Source organism: Bos javanicus, chromosome 17 (assembly GCF_032452875.1).
Source record: "Bos javanicus breed banteng chromosome 17, ARS-OSU_banteng_1.0, whole genome shotgun sequence".
NCBI lineage: Eukaryota > Metazoa > Chordata > Mammalia > Artiodactyla > Bovidae > Bos > Bos javanicus.
The window spans coordinates 40,687,242-40,714,378 of NC_083884.1; the positions used below are offsets into that span (position 1 = coordinate 40,687,242).

A 27,137-nucleotide genomic window follows, 5' to 3' on the forward strand; every position below is an offset into this window, starting at 1 on the left:
AATAGATGGCGGGTGGGAAGCTGCTGTACAGCACAGGGAGCTATAGAGCTCTGTGATGATCTACAGTGGCAGTAGGGAGGCTCAAGAGGGAGGGGGATATATGTATGCCAATGATTGATTCGGCACTGTTGTATGGCAAAAACCAACACAGCATTGTACATCAATTTTTTTCCAATTGAAAAATAAAAAGAAAGTGATGGTGGGAGCCCCAGGAGCCCAGGGCTCCACAGGGACTCAAGAGTGCTGTCACAATGCCATTTAAACATTAACTTGATAAAACTGCAGTCCAACATTATTTTATTCCTACACTCAGAAGGGACCCATAAACATCATCAAGTGCTCACAGGTAAACAAAAAGGCCTGCAATCTTGCTCCAAACCAGGACATGAAAGTCCACTTCCTTCTGGAAGGCTGCACTCTCCTTTATTTTGTGTGTGGTTTGTGGGATCCTAGTTCCCTGAACTGGGATCAAACCTGTGCCCTTGCTGTGGAAGCGTGGAGTCTTAACCACTGGACTGCCAGGGAAGCCTCTGCTCACTCCCTTTACAATGGAGACTGTCAAAATATGGTGTAGGAGTCTACTGCCATTTTTCCCATCACGAGGTTTGGAAGGGTGATTTAACATTCCCCGAAAAGTATAGCTTTATTCACGAAGTGATATTTACGCAGGAACCACGTGCTACATACATAAATCACCTCCAACAGCCACCTAGACAGACGGGACCAGGGAGCTGTGTTATTGAGACCAGGCCAAAAGGTACAAGTGTGGCCACTGATGAACGTACTTAAGACTTAACACTAGGGCTTCCCTGATGGTCCAGTGGTTAATAATCCGCCTTCCAATGCAGCGGACGCTGGATCAATCCCTAGTCTAGGAAGATCCCGTATGCCATGGGGCAACTGAGCCAGGTGCCACAACTATTAATTCCCCCACCCTGGAGACTGTGCCTACAACATGAGAAGCCACCGCAGTGAGATGCTCGCCTGCCACGGTTCGAGAGCAGCCCCACTCACTGCAAGCAGAGGAAGCCCACACACGTGGAGGACCCAGCACAGCCAAAATAAACAGATAAACAAATAAATGAAAGTTTTTTTTAAAAAAAAGACAGCACTATTATTGGGGAGGCTATTGATGGAAACTCAAGATGTTTGCTGCCATACTCTACATTTAACAGGTGATCTGGTTCCTTCGTTTTGAGGCTTTTTTGATTCGATCTCTGTATTCTTTCTTACAGATTGGGAAGAAGTGACTGATGGGCTGAATGAGAACTTTGTTGGGAGCAACATTTATTCCTGTCCTATATCCAGGAGGGCAACCTTCATGGTTTACAATATTTCCCCATTGAAAAGAACAGCAAATCAGGCAAAATCTAGTGGCCCACATTTATTCAAGTGTATGTTTAAATAATCTTAAACATGAAGAATGAAGAATGTGACAGAACAGATCCTTGAATTAATGGAGCCCAGTTTCCCAAGGACGGCTCTCATTTCTTAGACTTTTTAACCAAAGAGTTGAAATGCCCACACACACATAATGACCACAAATTCCCACTCTCACCCACAGGGTCTTGTGACGCCTCACTCCTACCCTTGTACACACTCTCCAGAACAGAAAGTACAGACATGGCTGCCACAAGTTCCTTCTACAAGTTCCGGCAAGTTCTTGCTCAATCCCTGTGTCACGATCCACAGCAAGAGGACAATGACTTGGTCCTTATGATCAAAGCAAATGAAAATTTGGAAATTTAAAAGATTTGCATTTGGAGTTCAAGTTCCTTCAATGCTTTGCCTTTATCAGAAATTCACAGTGTGCTGGGTATTTCCCAGAAAAGATCTGTATGAATCTATACGAAGACCTTTCCTTCACGGGACTTCCATTATGAAAGTGTATGTGCTGTGTGTGTATATGAGGTATATGTACTTAGTTACTCAGTTGTGTCTGACTCTTTTGTGACTCCATGGACTCTAGCCTGCCAGGCTCCTCTGTCCATGGGATTCTCCAGGCAAGAACACTGGAGTGGGTTGCCATTTCCTACTCTAGGGGATCTTCCTGACTCAAGGATCAAACCCATGTCTCCTGCGTCTCCTGCACTGGCAGGCAGATTCTTTACCACTGTGCCACCTGGGAAGCCCCTAAAAAAAAAAAAATATATATATATATATATATATAAAATCATTAAAGTCCATATGCCCATGTACACACAGTGAGAGGAAGGCATGCCAATCTCCTCTCCCTGGATTTCAGTCACCTTCCTCTATCAAGGTGCGGGAACAGGATCCAAGCCAGGTCATTCAAGGGCTCCTTCTCCGAGACCTCCCTGTGAGTAGGGGGCCAGGAGGCTGGGACAGTTGGTATAAAAGTCTAGCTTTAGCTGGATGAACTATTTGTAGTGGATAATTTGGGCCTAGTTTCCAACTCACTCAGTTTCCTAAGTAGCTTCCCACCCCTCGTGGCAGGGAAGGGAGCAGTGTATTGATCCAAGGAAAGCAGACAGACCGCAGATTACACGGTACCACGCACACCACCGACAACTGCACAGAGGCACAGAGCTCCACCTCCAGAAGTGAGCCACCGGCAGGAGGGCGGCGAGGCTCACTGGGGACGTGATGGATAGAAGGCTGTCTGGGTACCAGTGACCCCAGGAGGCTGCAGACCTGGGGGTGGAAACAGCAGAGGAGCAACAGAGGAGATGGCACAATTACGTGAGAGAAAATGTGAGCATGAGCCGTTTCTAAATCACCACTGGAAACCTGGGGACAGACTAAAGAGAGCTGCGTCCGAAGGTTGGGACAGTGCACAGGGAGCCCAGAGCCCACTCCCTGAAGGAGGGGCTGACTCCTCTCTCCTGGACTCTCAGCCCCAAGTGCAGGACCAGCTCCTTGAGAAAGGACAGACTTCAGACAGACCAGGTCGAGCCCAGCAGTCACAGGGAAGGCAAGCACCCATGATCCCATGCACAGCACTGAGTGTCACGTGTGTGGGATCCAGGGAAGAAGAACCATGGAATGCTGTCAGGACAGCACCTTAAAGAAAGAAGTGTACAGGGAACGATATTCAATAACCTGTGACAAACCAGAATGGAAAAGAACATGAGAAAGAATACACATATGTATGACTGAGTCACTTTGTTATACAGCAGAAATGAACACAGCACTGTAAATCAACTGTACTTCAATAAAATTTTAAAAAAGAATTATACATTCTCAGACTACTACATATTTAACATGTAATTTCCTAAATGGGCTTCCCTGCTGGCTCAGATGGTAAAGAATCTACCTGCAATGCAGGAGATCCAGGTTCAATCCCTAATTCAGGAAGATCCCCGGGTCAGGAAGTTCTCCTGGAGAGGTGAACGGCTACCCACTCCAGCATTCTTGCCTGGAAAATGCCACGGACAGTAGAGTCTGGTGAGCCACAGTCCATGGGGGTCACAAAAAGTCAGGCGTCACCGAGCAATTAACACTTTGACTTTCCCTAAATACATCCACAGGTCACCATAACTGTCTCCATCTAACTATGCCATTTAGTAGTTATTCATTTATTGAAGACCAAATACTTTTTTTTTTAAAGGAAGATGGAAATAGAAGGAAATGTAAATATTCAAGAAAAAGAATACTGGAGAGAGATAAAAAAATGTCATCTGCAACCATTTCAAGTTATCATCTAAGGCCCACCAGGGCACCTGACAGCCCAGTCCTGATCTGGTCTAAACTTCTCTAAGGTCAGAGCATTGAAGCACATGTTCTGATGATTCTGGAGATTTCTGACATGTATCTTTCCAAAGGAAACATAGCCCACTAAAGAGTAACGTTTACGGGCAGTAATGGGCAGTGTAAATGTTTTACGGTTTGGTTTATTAGTTGGTCACTAAGCTTGTAGAATTTAAAGAACTCTGAGATCCAGAAGACCCGCCTGGATAATCACAGGAACTCTCACCCACACACGCCTCTGCCCTGCCTGGTATTCAACAGAAAACTCCTCTTCACAATGGCTCTACTTATGGCATATGTAGAACCACCATAAACGAAGGGAAAACTGAATTACATGACACTTCTTTATTACTTTTACTTATGAGCCGTAACTTATTAAATATAGAAGTAACTAATAGTAAAATCTGTCAGGCAGGTTTCTTTAGTTTTATCAGGTCCGCATACAACCCAAGGTACACATAAATACACTTACCAGTAACGAATGCACGGAGCATGCTTTTGAGAAATTAAGCACTTTGACAAACGTTGTAAACCATTAGACTGAATGGTTCAAACACCTCCCATGAGCCTGACCTCTCGAACTCCCTCCCTCAGGTCTGGATATTTCATCAAGGAGCCGAGACTCTGAAGCCAGGCAGGGTTGGGCCTGACTGTCACTCCATTACTTACTGGCTGTGGGGCCTTAGCGACCCCATTCTCCGGGGCTTCCATCTCTACATCTGCAGAGTGTGTTGCTGTTCAGTCACTAAGTTGTGTCTGACTCTTTGCTACCACATGGATTGTAGCCCAGCAGGCTCCTCTGTCCATGGGATTTCCCAGGAAGAATACTGGAGCAGGTTGCCGTTTCCTTCTCCAGGGGATCTTCATGACCCAGGAATCAAACTTGTATCTCTTGCATTAGCAGGAGGATTATTTACAGATGAACCACCATGCAGTGTGTGACGGTACTTAATTCAGGGTTTCTGTGACAAAATGTGCATGAGACTCGTAGTGTAGTGCCCCCAATCATCAGGTGCATCCCCTTGCTTCCCTACATCCTACATCACCCCCTCATGTAACCACATCCCCAAACCCTCTCTGACTCAGAAACCTACCCTAGCATGGGCCCCTCCCCCAATGCTTATGGGTCAAACTGTCTCTGCATCCCTGCAGCTTCCCTCCGGCTCACCTTCACCTGCACACATTCCCCTCCAGGCTTTCTCAGGAGAACCTCCTTCTCCAGGCAGAGAGAAAGCCCGTCTCTCACTCAGGCTGGGGCGCTCCCTTCTAAACATTCCAGTTCTTCAGGGGCCTGGCCTGGCCCCATTTCCCCTCTGCCCCACAATGAGACTCCCCACGTCCACTGTCTGGCATGGAATCACACTGTCCTAACTCTCTCTTGATTGCACATCTGTTTGTCTACTCAGTGATTCCGTAAATAACTCAAGGAGAGAAATTACATTTTCTTCCGTAGTCTCAGAAATGAACATAACAAAATGCAAGGCATGAGCTAAATACCTAATACATGCTGGCTCTGTTGAACAATTCTCTATTCAGATTTCTTTATTTCTAGATTGGATCCAGTTCTTATTAAGTCATCCACACAACTATTAACATATTTCTTTTCCATGTACAGCTATTTATACCACTAACATTTTATGTAGTGACCTCTTTATTAAAATTTTTTTTTTGAAAAATAGTTGATTTACAGTGCTGTGTTAGTTTCAAATGTAAAGTGATTCAGTTGTACATATATACGAAATCATATCTTTTTTTTTTTTTTTAACATATTCTCCCGTTACAGATTACTGCAAGATATTGACTCTGGTTCCCTGTGTTATACAGTATAGCTCCTTGTTCCGTATCTATTTTATCTATATGCAGTAGTGTGTATATTTTAATCCTCAACTCCTAATCTATCCCTTCCCCCTCTGCCCTTTGGTAACTACAAGTTTATTTCCTATGTCTGTGAGTCTGTTTCTGTTTTGTAAATAAGTTCATTTGTATCATTTTTTGTATTTCACATATAATCAATACCACATATTTGTCTTTTTCTGTCTGACTTGCTTCATTTAGTATGATAATCCCTGGGTCCATCCACGCTACTGCAAATGACATTATTTTATTCTTTCATGGCAGAGTAGTATTCCATTGTCTATTTATGCACCACATCTTCTTTATCTGTCAATGGACATTGAGGTTGCTTCCGTGTCTTGGCTATTGTGAAAGTGCTGCAATGAACATTAAGGTACATGTATCCTTTTGGACCATGTTTTTCTCTGGACATATGCCCAAGAATGGGATTATGGGGTCATATGGTAGTTCTATTTTTAGTTTTTTAAGGAGCCTCCATACTGTTCTCCACAGTGGCTATATCAGTCTACATTCCCACCTACAGTGTAAGAGGTTCCCTTTTCTCCACACCATCTTCAGCATTTATTGTTTATACATTTTTGAAGATGGCCATTCTAACTGGTGTAAGGTGACACATCATTGTAGTTTTGACTTTCATTTCTCTAATAATTAGTGATGCTAAGCATCCATAGTTCTTCAGGCCCTCTCTACCAGATCTAATCCCTTGAATTTATTTATCACCTTCACTGTAAAATCATAAAGGATTTGATTTAGGTCATATCTGAATGACCTAGTGGTTTTCCCTACTTTCTCCAATTTAAGCATGAATTATACAATAAGGAGCTCATGATCTGAGCCACAGTCAGCTCCAGGTCTTGTTTTTGCTGACTGTACACAGCTTCACCATCTTCAGCTGTAAAGAATATAATCAATCTGATTTCAGTTTTGACCATCTGGTAATGTCCATGTGTACAATCATCTCTTGGATTGCTGGAAAAGGGTGTTTGCTATGACCAGTGTGTTCTCTTGACAAGACTCTGTCAGTCTTTGTCCTTACAACATTTCAATAGGCCTTGGGTTAGTCACAGAGAAAAAGCAGATAATCAATGCTCTGAGGCTCACATTCTCAGCATCTGCTCTTGGTTAAATGTCGTCAGATCCTGTTTTTATTCTCCTCTCTCTCTAGGGGCCAAGGCCCACCTACATAACCACAACCCCTCACATCTTTGGCACTGAGGATTTAAGTAAGTCCACCCACTTCTGGATGGCTGAGGGCACATAGAAGGATGCAGATATATGTGGCTGCCTGACCAGTTTTTTTCTCTTTTTAAGCCTTCAGTCTGGGGCCTCCCTGGTAGCTAGGACTTTGCCTTCCAATCCAGGGGCGGGGAGGGGGTGCCCATGGTGGGGTCGTGGGGGTTCAATCTTAGTTGGGGAGCTAAGATACCACATGCCTTGCAGGCAAAAAATGAAAACATAAATCAAAAGTAACACTGTAACAAATTCAATAAATACCTTAAAAATGGCCCATACCCCCCAAAAAACAACAACCCACCTTTAGTCTCACATTCATGCAGAGAACAGAATCCTATCACCACTCACCATTCTCAAACACCTCTTCCAGTCTATAATATCATCTGGAATACCGAAAGCTAAATGCTCGGCACCCAGGCTTTCCCGCCGGCAGTTTACAGTGACAGACAGAAGCTCCTATGGCAGTCAAGCTGGCTCCGCCTGCAGTTAGTCTGCAGCCCCTGGGGGAGGTCCTTGTGCCCTGCCTGGAGCCCCCATTCCAGCTCTGCTTATCCTCACTGCAGATGTCACCTCCTCCAGGAAGCCATCCATGCCTTCTTTGCCTCCCATCCTGACAGTGGCCTCTATTTTCACTGTTTATGTCTTTAGTCACATGCTGGATTTCGGTTTCCCTGAAGGACAGAGCCATCCTCTCTGGCCAGTGACAAGCTTCCTTTTTCTTTGATGACCTGAAGCTCAGCGTGGATGTGTTCCTGTCAGTGGGCTCATCTAATCTGAAAGATAGCAGCCATTCTTCCTTCAAATACTGTTTCTCTGTCCTGCCTCCTGTATACACCATAAAACCGTCTCGCTCAAGCCACCACGTCTCTTACTGGCTCTTTTCACATTTTTTTCATGTCCTTTTGTCTCAGAGTTACAGTCACAGGGGCAGGTCTGTATCTCGTCACTGTTTCACAAACTCTAATCCCTTCTGGCTGCATTTAATCTGTTCTGCTCATTAGACTACCCCCCTGAGTTTTAATTTCCATGACTGCATTTTTCCATTTTAGCAGCTCCCTTTAGTTCTTTTACGAATCTAAATAGCTGGGTATCATATCAGACCATCTTTTTAAGGGTTTCAATTCCTTCCTTTTATCACCATCACCATTTTAAACGTAGTTACTCAGCAGCTACTCTGGGCTGTGGGAGGAGGTCTAACGCCCCTGCCCATTCGGCTTAAGCCCCCTCGTCCTGACCTCAAGACCATCATGTTGCTGTTGTTCTGTTTTATGTGCTGTATGTGTCTCTTGGAAACAGGCGCCATGTCATCTCTCAAGGCTTCTAGAGTTGTGATAAAGTAGAGAAGCAGAGAGAATCAACCATTCTGGACCTTGGGCACTGCTGAGGGGTCCTGGGAGGCAGGGGCTCGGGGAAGCCTCAGCCTTGAGCATACAGGGCACAGCTTCAGGGATGCCTTAAACTTTAGGCCAGTCACTTGCTGAGGAAGCAAACAGTTTAAAGTCGAGGAGAGATGCTCGAGGTCAAAAGGGATCATCAGAACAAAGTTATGGGAGGATGTGCATGATGCTAAGACAAAATGTAAGAAGGCTGGTAGCTTTTCCTGCAGAGAACGGCTTAGATGTCCAAATACTTTGCACAGTCCAAATACTTTGATGAAAAAACTGGGGAAAACATCAAAATTAGCCACGTGTCTAATATTTACAAAATGCAAGAGAAATGATGCCTTTGAGAGCTTTTTATTCTCTTTTAGGTAAAGAAAAAGAACACAAAGGGCTTCAGGCATCACATCTAAGCACAGTAGTCTTTGTCTTTATATCTTAAATGCTGCTGCTAAGTCATTTCAGTCGTGTCCGACTCTGTGTGACCCCATAGACAGCAGCCTGCCAGACTCTGCCGTCCCTGGGATTCTCCAGGCAAGAACACTGGAGTGGGTTGCCATTTCCTTCTCCAATGCATGAGAGTAAAAAGTGAAAATGAAGTCGCTCAGTCGTGTCTGACTCTTCTCGACCCCATGGACTGCAGCCCACCAGGCTCCTCCGTCCATGGGACTTTCCAAGCAAGAGTACTGGAGTGGGGTGCCATTGCCTTCTCCGAAATGCACAGTCTATCTCTTTTCTCTGCTTTAGGAGGGTCACAGTCTAGAGCACAGGGTCCCCTGAAGGAACACACTCTTCTCTAACCAGTGCAGGGGACCACACTGTGTTGCTTGTCCCTGGACTGGGTGCTGGACTGGCAGGACTGAAGCCCCCTTCCTGCTTGGGCACTGCAAGCCTGGCAGGAGAAGACGCTGCAGGCTGAAGCACGTGGCATGTGCAAAGGGACTGGAATGGTTTCAGAGAAGGCGCAACGTCAGGATGAGGTCTGCAAATGGCACAGAAATTGGTTCCATGGTGCCTGAGACAGAGGGAACACAGCAATCGGCCAGGAGGTGGGAGAGAGGAGGGGAGTTAAAGGCTGGTCGACCGTGTGACCACGTGTGTGTGTGTGTGAAGGACATATGAGGGGCGATCCCAGCCAAGGAGACTAGAATTCACTCTCTAAAGAAATGGGTGCCTATGAGGGCAGAAGAGTGACCAATCAAATCCCTATTTGAGAAGGAGCCCTCCATGGCTATGTGTAAAGTGGCTGCATCCAGGTAATGGCTGCAGGTGGAGGGGCGCTGAGGAGGGGAGGGGGTCACCAAGATTTCAGACTGGAGTTGGCGATACCCAGATACCAGTAGTTTTTTCAAGTATTTTTAAAAATCACCATGTGCAGTAAGAAATACGTTTGAATGTCATAACCCAGTGTGCATATTTATACATGTGCATTTATACAGACACGTGTGTACATGTACACACACACACACACACCCCCCTCAACAGTGAGTTGGGGCTGAAGGTCCATGGCCCCACCATGCTCACCACCCTACCCAGGAAAGGAGGCGACCAGAGCTATTCTGTCTCAAACAGTGGATGTGTTCTGCATGGCTGTTTCCTCTACAACACCATTGATTGAAGGTGGCTGCTGATCCGGGCCACCTCAGTGTTGTATTTGTTACTAAGGCAATGCTTTATCGGTCCCTGTGACTCATGGCTCTTTCTTAACCTCCTTGGCTGATGGTGTGGCATGGGCTCCGTTAGGTATTCAAGGCTCACAGCACAGCCAAGCCATTAGCAAAGCTCCTTATCTGCACTACTGATTTCTGGAGTCAACCTGTTGCTACTCTTAAAGAGGTTGCCATATCCAACTTTTCCTCGTTTTAGAGAGTGTTCTGAAGATGCCTGAAGCCCTAGCGTAGAGTTTTTCTTAAAAGAAACAACATGTGATGCTAATTTTGGTCTCGATGACCTGACCCTGCAGAGCTTTAAGTGGCTTGGCCTGCTCCTTGGACCGTCATGGCAGAGGGAACTCAGCAGCCGTTAACACTGAATGAATGGGTACTGCTGCTGTTCATGAGCCAGAGCGTGAGCATCCTGGAAAACTAATTTACAAAGCATGTTCACGGTGTCATTTTAACAGCTACTGTTTAATGGGTGTTCAGTAATGTGCGGGGCGCTGTGCTCAACAACAGACACGCATCATCTCACGGTCTTCAATCAGACCTACAAGTGCTATCATTTTCTAGAACATGAAAAAGATGCTTGGAAGATGAGAGAAACCTGCCCAAGGCCACACAGCCACAAGGAGTAAGCCATGAGTCAAACGCAGGTACGTCTGCCTTTAGAAGCTGCATTCTTAACTGCTGGGTTACATTTTTTCTATTCCTCTAAATATGTTTCTCTGAGGCCTAGCAAAGCCAACAGATTTACCTGATGACCATCGAACAAGCAGTAACACCACAGCGTAGGGTCAAGTCAGCCTCCTCCACCACCTCCATTCCCTGCAACTTCATAGCTGTCCCGGCCCAGTACCCAGAACCCATGGGTCAGCAGTCCCCACAGGTGGACAAGACACAGGTGAAGAGAAGGAGAGAGAAAAAGCTCCTTGAGAGTCATGGGTGCAGAGTGAAGCTGGCTCTCCCACTTCACCCTTCAAAGTCAAAAGGAAAACAGAAGAAAGAATTCACGTTTAGATGCAGCAGGAAAAACATGAAACTAAGTATGACCTCAGCCTAACTCAAGGCAGCTGTATAATCTACGCATTAGGAGGCAGAGAAACAGTTCAAACGCTGGAACAGAGGTAGGAGGTGGATTAAATAAGAACACATGTTAAAATGTTTAAAGGCCATTAGAATCTTACCATGTGGAAGCCGGTAACAAAAATGGACATGAATGAAATAAAGTTAACACTTCTTTCTTTCATAAGAGTCTAGGATAAGGAAATGCACAAAAAGAAATTCTTAGTACTGGGAGCTCCAGACGCAGTACCTCAGTGAGAGAAGAAACTCCACAACCCAGTCCATTGAGGTTACAGAAGTGCGTATTTACATAAGACAGATTTCAAAATCCTGTCACGCGCAGGCCTCGAAAATGGATCAATAATGTAAATCAACTTCTCTTAAAAAGTTAAAAATCCTTCTCTGTAAACAACTATGAATCTCAAAGCTGGATGAAGTGTGGCATGAATACTAGGAATTATTAAAATTCAAAAACCAGGTTCTTGAAAGTAAATTATGAGAGAGCAATTTATCCCGAGCTCTTCCTCCTCAACAAGCCAGTATTTCAGTCCTAACTCGGCTCCTGTTCTTGGATCTTTGCTTTTTTCTCTGGCAACACACTCAAGAATTTAAATAATTACTAGGCTTTGTGGAGCAGTCATTCAATATAATGTTCCGCCTCCTAAACCTCCTAATTTATTTTCCAACAAATATTTGTCAATGGCAGTTGAAAGTAGCCTGTTTTTATTTAAACACTGCCATGGAGCAGGATCCCAGTCTGAGAAGTTTAAATGGAACACTTACTTCAAAAGCAAAATTCATTACGATGAATGTCCCAAGTGAAATTAGAACTCCACTAATGCTGATTGGATACATTCTTCTGAAGATATTTTTATGACCCTTGCAATTCCCTATTAACACCCACGCGGGCTGCATGGGAGATGTTCCCACCACTCAACACAATGTAGGTTATTAGACTTAATAACTTTCCATCTCTCACACTGACTGCATAGTCTGCAGAGACGAGAACAGCTGCAGTGTGAAAATACTACCTTTGAAAGGAAGAGAAAATGGGACGTGACAGGTCTTTAAGAGCACAAGCAGAGGAAACATGGTTTTGTTTCTTTGAATCTAAGAATTATAGCCCTAGATGGTCACCATGGAAACCCAATACACAAAACATCTGAATGTGTCAGCCTATGGAAAATGTACAAAATGTCATGAATGGTTCTGCAGATAATAAGTTCAGGGAGGACAATCAGTCTGTAGATGAGTCCTCATAGTGGTGGTCAGCAGGTCTGGGGCATTCGGATGATAACTTGCTGGAGGATGGGTGGGTGAGAATGGCCCTGTGGGTTTACATGTGATCTCCTGGCACACCTGTCAGAGCAGAACCCAGGCTCCATGGAAGAAGGGTCCAGTGAACAGCACCAGTGTTCTTACAGATCAAACCGACACGGGCGAATGAAAAACCCCTCAGTGCTGCATACATGATTATAAACACATGGTGCTGCAAAAGGAGGGCCTTACGCTCCTGGTGGCCACTAAAGTACGGCCAGTGGCTCAGATGACCTAGAAAGAGCGCTGCCCAAGGAGGGCATCTCCTTTCTCCGAGGTCACTGACGTGCGGGCCTCTGAGACGACAGGCAAGGACAATGCTCCTGAGGACTATGCAGACAGAGAACGACAGTACTGCCTCCTTCCAGGGCTGGCCTGGAGCAGGTGGTGGCCAAGCACAAAGCAGGGTGGGTCAGGAACCTGGTGCCAGTCCCTGCACGGGGCGGGCCCCCAGCCTCAGGTCCCTCCCCAAACCTCCTCCTTCCCTGTTCAGGGGGGTGAGTGCAGCTGCTTCACCATCAAACTTTTCTTCCCATTTCACACAAATACCTCCAGCCTGCTTGGCCTGTGCCTGATGGAAGTCTGGTCTTCACAGAGGAGAGGCTCAAGGCCAAAGACTGCATGCACTGCCTTCTGTTCTACCTCTTGAAAAGTACTTGTTGGGCGAAGAGAAAGTAACCAGCTAAATTCCAATTTTCCTGATGCAAAGAGGACTCTTCCTACTGCCCAAGATAAAATATGCTTCCAATACAAAACAGCTATTTTTTTGCACGTCTGCCCAATAGCGGCTCAGTTAAAAACAGGTCTGTCAGACTGACATGGTTTCCGCCACTGCTTAGTTCCTGTCACGCTGCAGATAGTGGAGAAGCGCTAAGAGGCAGCCACGAGGCAATTTTCCATAAGATGTGTTAATCTTTATACAGTCATCCTCAAACAGCCATCAAAGTGAACTTAATGACAAATCAGTTAAAGTAGATTACTTTTAGGAACTTGTAAGGATCAGCCAAAAAGCAAAATGCATGTGACATCTCTTTGGTCCTCCCTGGGATGCATATAATTGTCACCATCTGTGCTGACTGTTCTGTCTGCCCGGCTTGCCCCGCCTGCCTCCAGATTCACCCTGTGCCCTTCCCTGTCCTGTGCAGAGGTGAGCTCTGCAGACCGCAGGCCTGGATCTGCATCAGCTATGACCTCCTCACTCTGAGGCTTCTAGCTGGGCTTAGCCCAAAGGAGGCCCTGTAGGAGCTCAGCGGCTGGAGGAGTGAGAGGTCGGGGGTCCCCCCACCCCATCGTGCTCCGACAACCAGGCAGACCCTCTTCTTTTCCCCACTGCTGTGTCCTGTGGTGCTCACAGCCTCCAGCTCCACACGTCCCCAGATGCCTCAGCAGCCTCACTGGTTCCTGTAACCCTGGCAGCATCTGTAGCAACAATCCCATGACTATACCTGTGACTGCCCACGTCGCCTGGCTGCCCCTCCTTCACCCCCTGGTCAGCAGCCTGAAGCTCCCAGCTGGGATCACTCACCTGGACCGTGTGAACCAGGTCGGCTGCTAGGCACTGCTTCAGCTTCTCGTCGCTGCTGGTCCCGTGAAGCACCAAGTCTGGCATGTACGTGGGGCAGTATCCTGCCAGGAGGGAGCGGCCGAAGTTTCTCACATTGGGGTTGCTGATGCTCTGAGACCTAAAACAAGACCAGCCATCAGCACGCACAATGCACACATGCTCCCTTTTTGCACTGCAGTGGGAACAAAGCCCCAGGGACAGAGGTGAGAGAAACAGATCCAGGGACGGCCACATAAGGAGTCCTCTGGGAAGCAGGTCACTGGCGCGGGAAGGGAAGGGAGTTAAAGGGAAAAGGAAATTTCCTAAAGAGGAAGAGCAGGAAAAATCAGATATTCTGGTGGCTGGTTGTGAGTCCGTTCTTGTGCCTCACAGACCTCATCCTCCAGGCACTGGGTCGGGAGAGAAGAAAAACTCCATGTGTGTGTGTGGGGTGCGGGGGGTAGAGGGGCGGTGTCATTGGCAAAGTCTGGATCCAGGAACTCACACACCTGCATAGGGGGGTGCCAGGACAGATAAGGGACAAACCTCCAGTTACTGCTTTACAGACCAGGTCATCTGCTGATGCTGCCTTAGGAAGAGGTGCTGTTTCCCGACCACCTGAAGCTGTCCTATCAGACAGGCAGGGGAAAAGCTGCTTGGGGGTGTAACCCACCACCACATCCACCCTCTGCCCTCCAAGCCTGGGCATCCATGGCCACAGATCTTCCTTGAGGATGGCGAGAGATGACATGCCTTGCTCCCCACCACCACCGCATCCCTCAGTGGCCGGAGAGGCAGCATCTGACCCGGTTCACTCTACCTTCCACCGGCCTTACCTGGGCAGTGGCAGCTCCACCTCCAGTGACCCTTCGCTCTGGTCATGGTCCGCATCAGGATCACTTCCAGGACCCAGGTCCGGCGAGGCCGCTGCACATGTGTCGTCATCACTGTCTCCGAGGGCACTGTCTGAGCTCTCGTTCCGGGGGAGGCCACCTTCCACCCTGAAGCCGGCATCGCCACTGGGCACAGGAGTGGTGCACCCGCTCGTCATGAGCGCGTCTGCGTCCTTGCCCCTTTGACCCCCCGGCCTTGCTGGCGCACCTGCAGGGGTGGCAGGTGCGCATGGGGTGGCAGGTGCGCCCGAAGCCCCAGCAACCTCCACGGCAGCCTCGGTCCTGACATCTCTGCCCACCCCAGATACCCCAGGGGACCGGGAGCACATCAGAATGCACTGGTCCTGGCCCTCCTGGGCTGGGTCAGCAGCCGCCCCAGGCCCGGCCGGGGGTCCCTGTGCCGGCTCTGGCTCCGCACACCTGCAGGCCTGTAGCCGCTCCTCCATTGCTTTGGTGCGACTTTCAAAGTCCGACTCCGGAGACACGGAGCTCCCAATGTGGAAGGTGACCTTTTCCCAGGGCGGCCTGTCCCGGAGACGTCCATCAGGGCATGGCCTGGCCGCCGACCGGTCTGGCAGCTTCTTGGGCATCTCCCCTCCTGGCTCCGCCCCGATGGCTGGAGGGCTCATCTTCAGCCCGGCGCCTACACCTGCACCGCTGGGGAGCCTCGCAGAGCCGCCTCGAGGGGGCTCCTTACTCTCCTCTTCCCCGCATGATGCGCCCTGAGGTCTCCACGCGCCGTGGGCTGTCAGGCTCTTCTCCAGAGCCCCGCCTCCTTCTCCATCAAGTTGGGGACACAGGTCTCTGGGGTCAGCATCTACAGGGACCCCAGCCAACCCCTCGGCCATGGTCATGGGCAGGGTGGGCGGCAGGAGGGCAGGCTCACTCCTCACCGTGACCACCACGTACTCGGACTCCTCCACCTCCCCCCTCTCCAGGGCGGTGGTGATGCTGCTCCCGTGCAGTATCTGCTCGCCTTGCGCGGGGCCCCCACTCCACATCAGCTGGTTCTCCTGCAACTCTGAGCACCGCACGAAGTAGGTCAGCACGTACAGTATGCGCTGCACCAAATCCTTCTGCTTCCCCAGCACCACCGTGCGCGTCAGCCGCACTGGAGAGCCGATAGCTCCGTAAAGGTCGCCTAGAGGCCAAGTGGACACAAAGACACAGTCACCTGGGTGAGCGCTTCAAGGCTGTGTCAGCCTGAACAGGAGAAACACGGATGCCGTGTTCCCAGACCAGACTCACTGCACACACCCGAGGCACACACACAGGAGTCATTAACTCCTAGAATGACCATCTTTTCGTTTCCCTCTAGGGTGGAAAGTCTGCCTGGGAAGGCCGGTCAGGAGCAGCCCTGCTCTGGGTGCTCATGGGCAGTGTGGTGTATGCTGGGTGCAGTGCAGGGATATGCTGGGTACAGCACCAGTGTGTACACTGGGTTCAGTGCAGGTGTGTGCAAGGCGCAGCATGGGAGTGTGCTGGGTGCAGTGCTGGCGTATGTTGGGTGCAGCATGGGTGTGTACTGTGGGTGTAGCACCAGCGTGTACACTGGGTCCAGGGCTGCGTGCAGTGCCATGCACACAGCCCCCGTTTGCGGGCTGGGTCTCACCATGCAGGTCAGTGGGCCAGCTGGCTCCCTTCTCCCCAGGGACGGCTAAAGCCAGAGCCCTTATTTGTGACCAAACCAAATCATTTATTTTGGAAACTAGAATGATGAGATCTTTTCTAGAAGAATCCGAGGACAATAAGCCTTGGGGTTACATCCAAATTCTGGGATCTCTGAGCAGAAGTGCAGTGAATCAATTCAAAATACTTAATGAAATGGTTTGCTCAATACACAGGAGCATCAAGTGGAATCAATTTGATTAACACGAAAAAAATCACTTGGTCATGAATAATGAATCTGATTTTTTACTCTTGGGTCATATGGAAATTCTACTGGAGAAAAATGCGCCATAAGTTATATCCTGACATGCTGATTAAAAACTGGCTAAAGGTAGAAGAAAGGCAAACCTTTGAGAACCAGCAGCACAGGCTTCTCATCACAGGTATCTGTCCAGTGCCTGACTATTAAAATTACTGCATTTCATAAAATCTGAGTACTACCCTTGGTAAGGTGTATCTCTGGTACTTTGATAATAATATTGACAATTACAACAAAAAGCCAACACTTCCTGACTGCAGGCACAGTGCTGAGTGTTTCACGTAGATTTATCTCCCTTACATCTCTGCAGGAGCAACCCTGAATCAGAAACCACTTTGGGAATAATCAGAATGCTGGTATAAATCAAAATGTGGAACGACCCTAAGTAAAGGAGAGGAGATACATGGTGACAGCTACAGGTAAGAACTCAGGAATCTGGACTCCATCTAGAGGGAGAGGGGGGAGACAATTCTTGTGAAGTTGCTCAGTCGTGTCCGACTCTTTGCGACCCCATGGACTGTAGCCTACCAGGCTCCTCTGTCCGTGGGATTTTCCAGGCAAGAGTACTGGAGTGGGGTGCCATAAGGTTAAGACTGAGCAGAAAGTGATAGGACCCATCAGAGGTGGGTCCTCTCCTCTTGAGAGGATTCCCAGAATTAGACTCCGAGAACAGGTAACGGGCAAGGCAGAAGTGTAGCCACACGATCCCCTCTATAAAAGGACTAAGTTACAAACTAGTAGAACTTTACCTCGGAAGCTTTGCACCTGACTGAGAAACCATGCAAGAATTGAAAATAACTTAGAACTGTAGCTGCTCTCCGGACAAGCACTTTTGTTTGAGAAAACTTTCTTGACTAAGAGCATGTTACTGCTACTTCCTGTGATCACGTCTGCTGTGGCTGGGGAGTGTCACGGCCGTGTCAGGGATTCACACGACACTACTGTTAACTCGGCCCCAGTATTCATCAAGAAGATGAGCGGGAACACGGGCGGAGCTAGGTGGCAGTAGGGCCCGTCCCGGCAAACTCTCAAACGGGCCTTGAAATCATTCAAGACAGACCTTCTCTTTGACTGAGGAACTATTACAAGTACATTAGCACCAGGCATATTCCTGGGCATTTATATGTTCCTGTTTGCTGTGACTTGGTGAATGTTTAATAATAAAAATAACAATCATTGGAAATAAGTGTCTCCCTGTCAAAATATTACAGTCCTCAATGTTCTGTAATACTGGAAACCCAACCATCACTTAACCCTTGGCTTCACAAAGCTCTCCCCTGTGACTGTACCCCAGGCTGCACCCCGTCCTCAGTCTGTCCACAGCGGGCCCTGCTGGATTGTTGGGATGCTGGGGGGTACTTCTGAGAACATATGCTCTCCTTTGAAAGAGGATTTTGGGCCCAGAGGAAGGGACTCTGCCTAGTTATACCAAACACATGGAACTGATATCAATTAGTTAAACTTCACATGGCAAGCACAGCTAAGTAGAAATATACTTATCTAGTTAAATGTATACCGCTCAATTCATGTTCCTTTAAAATAGGTGACTGGGCACCAAGAAACACCATGTTTTCTAAACATCTGGCCCCCTTCTGTCACTGCTGAATAAGTTTTTCTTCAAGCCTGTTGTCCACAACCAGAACAGCAGTGCCTGGCCCTCCCTGGGAAGAACCCAATGACCTAGGAGTTGGGCTCCCGGCTCCTTCCTCTGTGCTGATGGGCTGTAGCAAACCCCTTCAGGACACCCGTAAATCCTTCAGTTAACTCATCTGCACCTAGGATCCCCCTAATGTGGGAAACACACCCTCCTTCCTCCTCACACACTTCGTGACCCAGGGCACAGAGAAAGACAGCTTTATTATCTGTAATATAGTGAGGATGCAGCAACAGGTTGAGAATGAGACTCTAATTAATTAGTATGTGCAGAAAGCACCTGAAATAGAGTGTGGCTCACAGTGACAGCTTTCATTTCATTACTATTAGAATATGCTCTTTCCCAAGTCTGCTGTGCCTGTCCCCTGTCTGCAATTCTTTTCTGGAAAATGCTGCCCTTCTAACTGTGCACCGAAGAACTGACGCTTTTGAGCTGTGGTGCTAGAGAAGACTTGAGAGTCCTTTAGACTGCAAAGAGATCAAAGCAGTCCATCCTAAAGGAAATCAACCCTGACTATTCATTGGAAGGACTGATGCTGAAGCTGAAGCTCCAATACTTTGGCCACCTGATGCAAAGAGCCAGCTCACTAGAAAAGACTCTGATGCTGAGAAAGATTGAGGGCAAGAGAAGGGGATGACAGAGGATGAGATGGTTGGATGGCATCACCGATTCAACTGACGTGAATCAGCAAACTCCAGGAGATAGTGAAGGACAAGGGAAGTCTGGTGTGCAGTCCATGGGGTCACAAAGAGTCAGACATGACTTAGCGACTGAACAACAAGTGTGTCTTCCTTGAAAACCCCCTCTACTCACTCCTCTATCTCCTGGGGCCCCTGCTATGTTAACAGCTGCAGCAGCAGAATGGACAATAAGGCCACTTACAGATAAGCAGTGGAGTTCCCACAGCAGCCATGAGTCATCACATCCCATAGCATAGACAGAGAAGTAGAGGCACGGAGGTTAGGCTGCTTGCCCAGGAGGCAGGGTTCTAGTCCAGCCGTCTGGCCCTGGCCCTCACCCTCCACACTGCACACTCTCTCTCTCTCTCTGGGCTGGTTTCTGCCCACCCCACCAAAGGAGTGCTCAGGACATTCTCAATATAACCTGCCTCCTCCACAGGCAGCAGGCGTCCCAAGAGTGAGCTGCCTGGCATCCCAGCCCTGGGTCCAGCCGACGGACGGGGTCGTGGGACAGAGCAGGTATGCAACCCTGACTGGTCACTGCAGGCTCTGCTGGTGAGAGGCTCTGGCACCCACCTCTCCCACCCTGAGCCCTGGTCTCACAAGCCCATGCTCCGCCAGCCGCCACGTGGCATGCCAGGTCCCTGTGCCAGGCCTGAGCGCGAAGCTCAGAGAAGTAGCCCAGGGGGCGGTGGACAGAAAGACAAGGTCTCTGCCCTCAGCTCAAACTTAAAAGGTAATGGAATCACAGCGTGTGCTTACTTTCTTTTTTCTGACTTTCCTCCTATCCAGTCCACCCTCTCTAGGGCAGTGGGCCTCAACCAGGGGGTGTCCTGCCCACTATGGGACACTCAGCAATGTCTGGTGACATTTTTCATCATCACAACTTTGGAAGAGGGGTTTTCACTGGCAGCTGGTGAACAGAGGCCAGTGATGCTGCTAAACATCCGACCAGGGATTTCCCTGGTGGTCCAGTGGCTAAAACTCTGTGCTCCCAATGCAGGGGGTCTGGGTTCCATCTCTGGTTAGGGAACTAGATTCCACACACTACAACTAAGACCTGGCACAGCCAAATAAATATTACCAAAAAAAAAAGTCTGACCAGGCACGGACAGCCCCTCTCCCCACAACCAACAAAAAATTTTCTGGTCCAAGTGTCAGTGGTGCCAACATTAAGGAAGCCCACCAGAGGAGGAGCCGTGGCTGCTATGTGGGAGGACCCAGAGGGCCTGCATGGCTTTGAAGACCAGAATGAGGTGGGGTGAGGGTCCTGCTTTACAGGAAGAATCTGTGGGCCAGTCTCCTGTTCCCTGCCAGCCCAGTGACACCTGGGAATCGCTGGGTAGGATGGCTAATATCAACCGAAAACGTTGCTGTTTCTTCAGTTCCACCCCACGCGGCCTCTGAATGGTCACATCAGGTACTGACCGAGCTGTGCCCAGAGAGGATTGTACGGGTGTGTCTTGGCCAGCATGTTGACCAGCTGAGAGGTGCGTTTCTCGGAGAAGGCTTTGATGGGTGGGTGATCAACGGGCATGACGGTGGGTACCCAGGCCAGGTGGTAGGTTAGGACTGCAGTCAGCAGGGCAGCAAAAAACCTTTGAGAAACGGGAGAAAACATAACCAAGTGAGTCAACGCAGGAAGAGGCAGTCACCCACAGCACGTACACGGGCGAGGAACTGCCGTGCAAGGCCCCAGTGGGCCGTCCTTACTGGTTCTTGTTGATCTGCTCTATCAGGAGTGTAAACTCCTTGAGGAAGCGCTGGCACAGCTGGGTCCTCTCCAGGGTGCTGGACATCATGGCCAGCCATACGGGCTCGGCGATCCTGGGCACGGAGTACAGGCTCCAGATCGTCCCTCTACAGAAGAGAAGGGGAGCAGGGAACTGTCACAGGTCGTCCCTCTACAGAAGAGAAGGGGAGCAGGGAACTGTTACAGGTGTCGTGGTGGATGACCTTTGCATAAAGGAACCCAGAAGAAAACAGTCATCTGGATCTATGGAGCCCCTAAGGCATTCAAAGCAGAATATAACACAGGGGTCAGGTGCAGGGCAGGAATAGAGACACAGACAAAGAGAACTGACTTGTGGACACAGTGTGGGAAGGAGATTGGGGGTGAACTGGGAAAGTAGCACTGTCATATATACATTACCGTCTGTAAAACAGACAGCTAGTGGGAAGCTGCTGTATAGCACAGGGAGCTCAGCTCGGGGCTCTGCGATGACCTAGAGGGGTGGGATTGGGGTGCGGGAGGGGAGCTCAAGAAGGAGGGGACATATACGCATACTAATGGCTGAATCACGCTGTTGTACAGCTGAAACTAACACAACTTTGTAAGGCAATTATACTCTAATAATAAAATGTTTTAAACAGAAAACTACAAATAAAGTAATATGAAACAGGGGTTGGTAAACAAGGACACAATGTACAGGTCAAATCTGACCTTTATTATAAATAAAGCTTTATTGGCACACGGCCATGTGCATCATTTCCCTATTATCTTTCGGTACATTTGCACAACGGAAAAGCTGAGCAGCTGCAGCAGAGACCCCTTTTCAGGAAACGTATACTGAACACTGATGTAAAATATCCTTTAAGATGCCTTGTGTCAGAATCTAGGGCAATTTTTACAGGAAAAAAAATATAAGGAAGAAAAATCAAATGTTAGACTGAAAATGTGACCAGAGGCAACTCAACTCTCCCAATTTCTCGTCAGCACCTTCCTTCTCTGAACCAAAGCACTTTATTCACTTCACATGAAAAAGCTACATAAACGTCTCTTCTTCACTATATTATTTACTAGATTGTTACACGGACTAACAGAATCAAATTCTTAGGACAGTATGCTGTTAGGAAACTGATTAGTCTAGTCATATCATTTTACAGATTAAGAAACCGAGGTGTAGCGGGGCTAGGTTCCTTGCAGCAGACATACACTCCGATGAGGACGCCTGGTGCCGCGGGCTCTGCTCCAGCCCATGTGGCCCACAGGGGTCTTTCCAGGGAGCACACCGACTTAGCCTAGGCTTCCATTCCCCACTGAGAAACTGGCTTTAAGAAGCACTGCAACAGCCCTGCTCAGCCTGTTGACCATGAATCCCATGTGTCCCCCAGAGCAGACCACCTTTCTGCCTCTGAGGTTAGGACACATCCCCTCTCCCTGGTGAATATACATGAGGCATATTCTGACCTCAGTTTGGGGTCATGTGCATCAAGGAGCTGGGACACACAGGATCCTGCCTTGGCACAAAGCAGAGCATCTCTGAGCAGGCAGGAGGGACAAGTTACAGCCACATGGACCTGGGGTTCACTTACTGAAACCAAGGCCTCCAAGCACTAACACACCATACTGTCATCGTTTCTGAGCAGCGGTTTGCTAAAGTAAGAACAAGACCCATACATCCACAGTGAGGCCTCTGATCCTGCACTTTAAGATCTGGACCTCTCGTAAACAAGTGTGCAGACGCTCTAGCACAAGCCAGCCTGGAGTCTGCCACAGCAGCCCCAGGGCGCCTACACTGCAGGTTCACTAATCACCACACTGCCACCGAAATACACAGCTGCACATATTCCTTAAACATCTGACTTAGTCTGAGCAACCCCAGATAATGAGTCATGTGTTACTGGAGTATTTTACACATAACTCAGGGCTCAGCAAAGACTGGATGGAGACTTTGCTTCAAGCAGCATCTGAGTTCACCAGCCTTTACCTTAATCATCACAAAAACCTTCTAATGTTCTAAGAATTGTAAACATTTTTGTTATGCAGCTAGAGAGGAACAGTTAGATTCATTCATTAGCTCGTGACTGTTTCAGAGGGGACTTCCACTCCCCGCCCAAGAAGCGGGCTCTAAGGAGTGCTGCAACAACCCTGCTCAGCCTGGTGATCGTGAATCCCACCTGCCCTCAGAGCAGACCGCCTTTCTGCCTGACACAAGGGGCAAGACCTCTAGAAAACTGGTCTCCAGGATACAAGGTCATCAATCAGGAACTCAGAGTAAAGATACACTAGGGTGACCATGTGATTTATGTCCCGAGGAGGACCCTCACGGGGAGGACACCAGGTGTGCACAGGACGGTCCTGACAAACTGGAGTGTGATGTCCCTGACACACACACTCTCCCCACCTGCGCTCTGGAAGAACACCTGGGCTTCAAGTTTCTGCATCTGTAAAATGGGCCAAGAGTGCTTACTCTGAGGGTTTTTGTGAGATGACACAAGACATACAAACATCAATTTTCTCCATTCATTCTGGTAGAGACAATCAGATCAAAGACTGTCCTTCAGGCAGTCATGAGGATAACTTGGTGCTGGTGACTTAAACTTTTTGCTCCTTTGGGCCTTAGCTTCCAAGGAAGGAGCGGCTAAAATAACCAATAACTGCCAGCCCCCTAGTTGGAATTTGCCCCCAACTCTGAATTCCGAGTCATGGTCTCCACGTATGTGGAGGTTCAAGGTTGCTGCTCCACAATGTCCCTTGCTGGGTTTGCCAAACGCTGTCAACTTACCTGAACTCCCCCAGAGCTTCCATTAGACGGCTGACATAGAACTGGACGCGGAGACTCGACTCTGCTATCTTCCTGCAGGAAATCATGGCCTTCGGTGGAGAGAAAAGAAGCCACTTTATGCTGAGACGACACTCCTTCACAATCATCTACCAGGCTTTATTCATGAGACAAAGTTACAGCCCACATGGGAGGCAGTAATTCCCTTTCCCAAAGCAGTGAGCACCTGCTGACTGGCATCAGTGTGCCTATGGATCTGTCTACCACTGCTGCCGCCAATCCACGTGCCCCGGGAAAGCGATCCAGTAGAGAGAGCCCGCCGCCCTTACAGCCCTGTGGGGCCACGTACTGTACTTTCAGTACCTTTTCAATGGCACTCTTCAGCCTGTTCATGTGAGATTCAAACAGGGGGAAATGAGAAAAAAAGAAGTCCTGGAAATTCCTCTGTGCCTCTTCCTTCTCGCACAGTGAAAAGATGATGCTTATGGCAATCTTCTTCCTCCGGACTATGGCCGGGTTGGAACTGCAGGTTTCTTCAGCCAAGCTGAACGTCTCATCCATTGACCTGGAAGGAGAAGGGGTTTGAGGGGTCGCCCTGCCGTCAGTGGACCACAGTGAAAATGAGCCATGAAGCCAGGGTGACACCCTGACAGCCTACCAGGGCATGTGGTCCTCACTCAGAGCACATCCCCTGCTAAGCCGTCCTCCTCCATCAGATTCTATTGTGAAAATGAAAACCTCTACTTGATACTCAGTGTTATCCTAACATGAAAAGAAACTTCAGTGAGAACTGAAAGTAATTTTAAGTGCCCTCTTATTAGACACTTAGTCCTTTTCCCTTGAACTGTGTTACATCAGACTGGTGGTATTTTGGAAGGGGTGTGAAACATCTGTTGGCTCAAAACACAGGCTCTCAGTTTTAGCTGATAGATGCCGGTAGATGAGACTCTCTGAAAGGGAAGGTCCGCTGCAGTCCACTGTGTGACCAGGACATCGGGTTTGGACATTTACTAGCAGCCACGGCTTGCCTTCCCAAGGTTACTAAAACTATTAGATGAAGTTACTCCTCTAAATGCTGAGACTAAGCCACGTGACCTTGAACATTCTCCGGGAAACCCTCCAAGAAGAAAGAGCCCCCTCTTTTCTACTATAGTCAGCACCTGGACCAACTTAACGTTCTGTGCAAAGACTCTGCTTCTAGGATGAGAGAAGCACGAAGCCAACAAACTGAATACGTATTCAATTTGTTGTAAGTGATGAACCTCACAAATACAGCCAATCCAGGTCTCTCCTTTATTCTGAAAAACCAGCATATGACCATGTAGCTGCTAACAGCAAGAGTGAAAGATTTTTAAAATTATTTTGTTTTTTTTTCTATTAAAAAAAAACACACCAAAGCAAAGGATGTGCATTCATGCTAAGTTGCTTCAGTTATGTACAACTCTTTGCGAAGCTATGGACTGTAGCCCACCAGGCTCCTCTGTCCATGGGATTCTCCAGGTGAGAATACTGCAGTGGGTAGCCATGCGCTGCTCCAGGGGATCTTCCTGCTCCAGGGGATCTTCCTGACCCAGGGATAGAACCCACATCTATGTCTCCTGCACTGGCAGGCGGGTTCTTTACCACTAGCGCCACCTTTAGTCCCGAAGCAAGTGACATCACACTGCAAATGAAAGAGCCTAGCATGGCACAAGGTAGGTTTTGCAGTAAATCTTTCTCATTGACCCTAGTGTTCAGCTTCGTCTATTGCTAAGCACAGGAGGACGCTGCCTCCTTCACGTCCCTTACTACAAACTACACCCCGATGGCCACGTCTGCTGGCAGAACTCAAGGCAGGCAGCCTCATTCCCGGTCTTTAACTTGTTATTTAGTGCTCTACTCACAGGAGATTTCGAACATACCCACATTTTAAAAACATACACACATCAGAAGTTTTATGGTCAAGAAAGCTATCTCTTTTAAAATGAGATAAAAAAGGAAAGGAGACAGGCATCGTGTTCAGACCTCAGAGGACCATGTCACTGATGTGGCTGATACATCAGTAAAAGACTTCACTCACAGACACGCCAGGGGAAGGACACGGTCTCCCAGTGCTCTTGTAAATGTTAAGCATTGAAATAAACCAGCAACTGCTTTCTCTGAGAAACCCCTAGATCCTAATTATTTGCTTGGCAGAAAGAAACTGTTGAGGCGCTCTTACGATTTTACTTAATTTCATACAATGCTCCCTCTTTTTTCCACAGTACCTGTCCAATAACTTTGATTCTCTGCACCAGTTTATTTGTATTCTGTAGAGGAAATTCTGAGCTTATGTTACACCAATCCCTTCTTGCAACCCTTTCTTCTTTGTCATCTCCTACTTCCCTCCTTTTTGCAAAAGTAAGAATGCCTACATCAGTCTGCATGTCTTGGTCAATGTGGTCTCTAATAATCAAATTGCAGTGACCATCGAGCTCTCTTCAGATGTCTGAGTCAGCTCTAGTTCCACCCTGAAAACAGTAACCAACTCCAGTCAGCACAGCAGACGGTGCCACCTGCTGAATTTCTGAGAATCACCCGCAGCTCTAACAGCGTGTTGGCTCTCACTTGCTCCCCTGAACTCTAAAGCAGCTGAGTTTCCTTCAGTCTGTAGTAGTCTTGGATTGGCCACGCAAACGGGAATAAATCAGGCCATGTGGTATTTACAAATATACTTTTTTTAAGCTTGGGATCATTTTTTTTTAATTGGAGGAAAATTGCTTTACAATGTTGTGTTGGTTTCTGCCATACGACGACTCGAATCAGTCATAATGATATACATATCCCCTCCCTCTTGAGACTCCCTCCCTCTCTATCCCAGCCCTGTAGGTAAGCACAGAGCGCAAGGCTAAGCTCCCTGCGTCACATTACACAGCAGCTCTCCACTAGCTATTTCACACGTGCTGCTTTCTCAGCTTGTCCTACCCGCTCCTTCCCCTGCTACGCTCACAAGTCTGTTCTCTGCCTCTGCATCTCCATTTCTTCCCTATAAACAGGTTCATCAGTACTATTTTTCTAGATTCCATATGTACGCATTAATATATGATATTTATGATATTTGTTTTTCTCTTTCTGACTTGCTTCACTCTGTATAACAGGCTCTTGGTTCATCCACCTCACTACAACTAACTCACATTCCTTTCTTTTTATGGCTGAGTATTACTGTAAATATGCTTTTAAGATCAACCTACATGACAGCATGCTTCAAAGTGTTTTTCAACATTTAACTATGCACACAAATACTTTACCATAGCTTTACCGTCAGGGCACTAGGTGAGATACAGTCCATTTTGCAAACATGGAAACTGAGGCAGAGTAACTGACTTGCTTCAGAACAGAAAGGTTTTCAGTGACCACGCTGCAATTAGAGCCCAGGGCTTCTGTCTGCTGGCCCTGGCTCACTGCTTGGACACTGGGAATGCCCAGGGCTCTGGCCCCACGTCTGATCCATATGCTGGGGTCACCCAGCTGAAGCACTGAGGGGAGGGGTGGGGAGCAATCACACAGCTGACAGGCCTTCAAGTCAAGGGAAGGCCAAGCTACACACTGAATTTTTCTTATTAAAAAAACCAAATAGAACTTTGTTGACACTTATGAACAGCATTTACATACGTTATGAATACTTCAAGAACCTAAATGAAGCCAAAACTCTACTATTTAAGTACATCTCAGTGACCCGTAGCTGATCTCAGGACTGCTTAGC

At 48.0% G+C, this 27,137-nt stretch overlaps 1 protein-coding gene across 11 annotated transcripts in view; it reads right to left on the reverse strand.

Annotated features, from left to right (window-relative positions):
- The window catches only part of FNIP2 (folliculin interacting protein 2), a 128,118-nt gene that overhangs the window by 9,586 nt on the left and 91,395 nt on the right, over positions 1–27,137 (reverse strand). For 10 of the 11 annotated variants that reach the window (XM_061384310.1, XM_061384306.1, XM_061384313.1 and 7 more), the window contains 6 exons: positions 23,780–23,981; positions 23,420–23,508; positions 20,625–20,771; positions 20,340–20,509; positions 14,594–15,791; positions 13,740–13,896 (listed from right to left, as the gene is read on the reverse strand). In XM_061384310.1, coding sequence (XP_061240294.1) covers positions 13,740–13,896; positions 14,594–15,791; positions 20,340–20,509; positions 20,625–20,771; positions 23,420–23,508; positions 23,780–23,981 — 1,963 coding nt within the window. Of the gene's footprint in view, positions 1–2; positions 13,634–13,739; positions 13,897–14,593; positions 15,792–20,339; positions 20,510–20,624; positions 20,772–23,419; positions 23,509–23,779; positions 23,982–27,137 lie in introns of those variants that run through there. The other variant, XM_061384311.1, reaches the window with a different exon arrangement.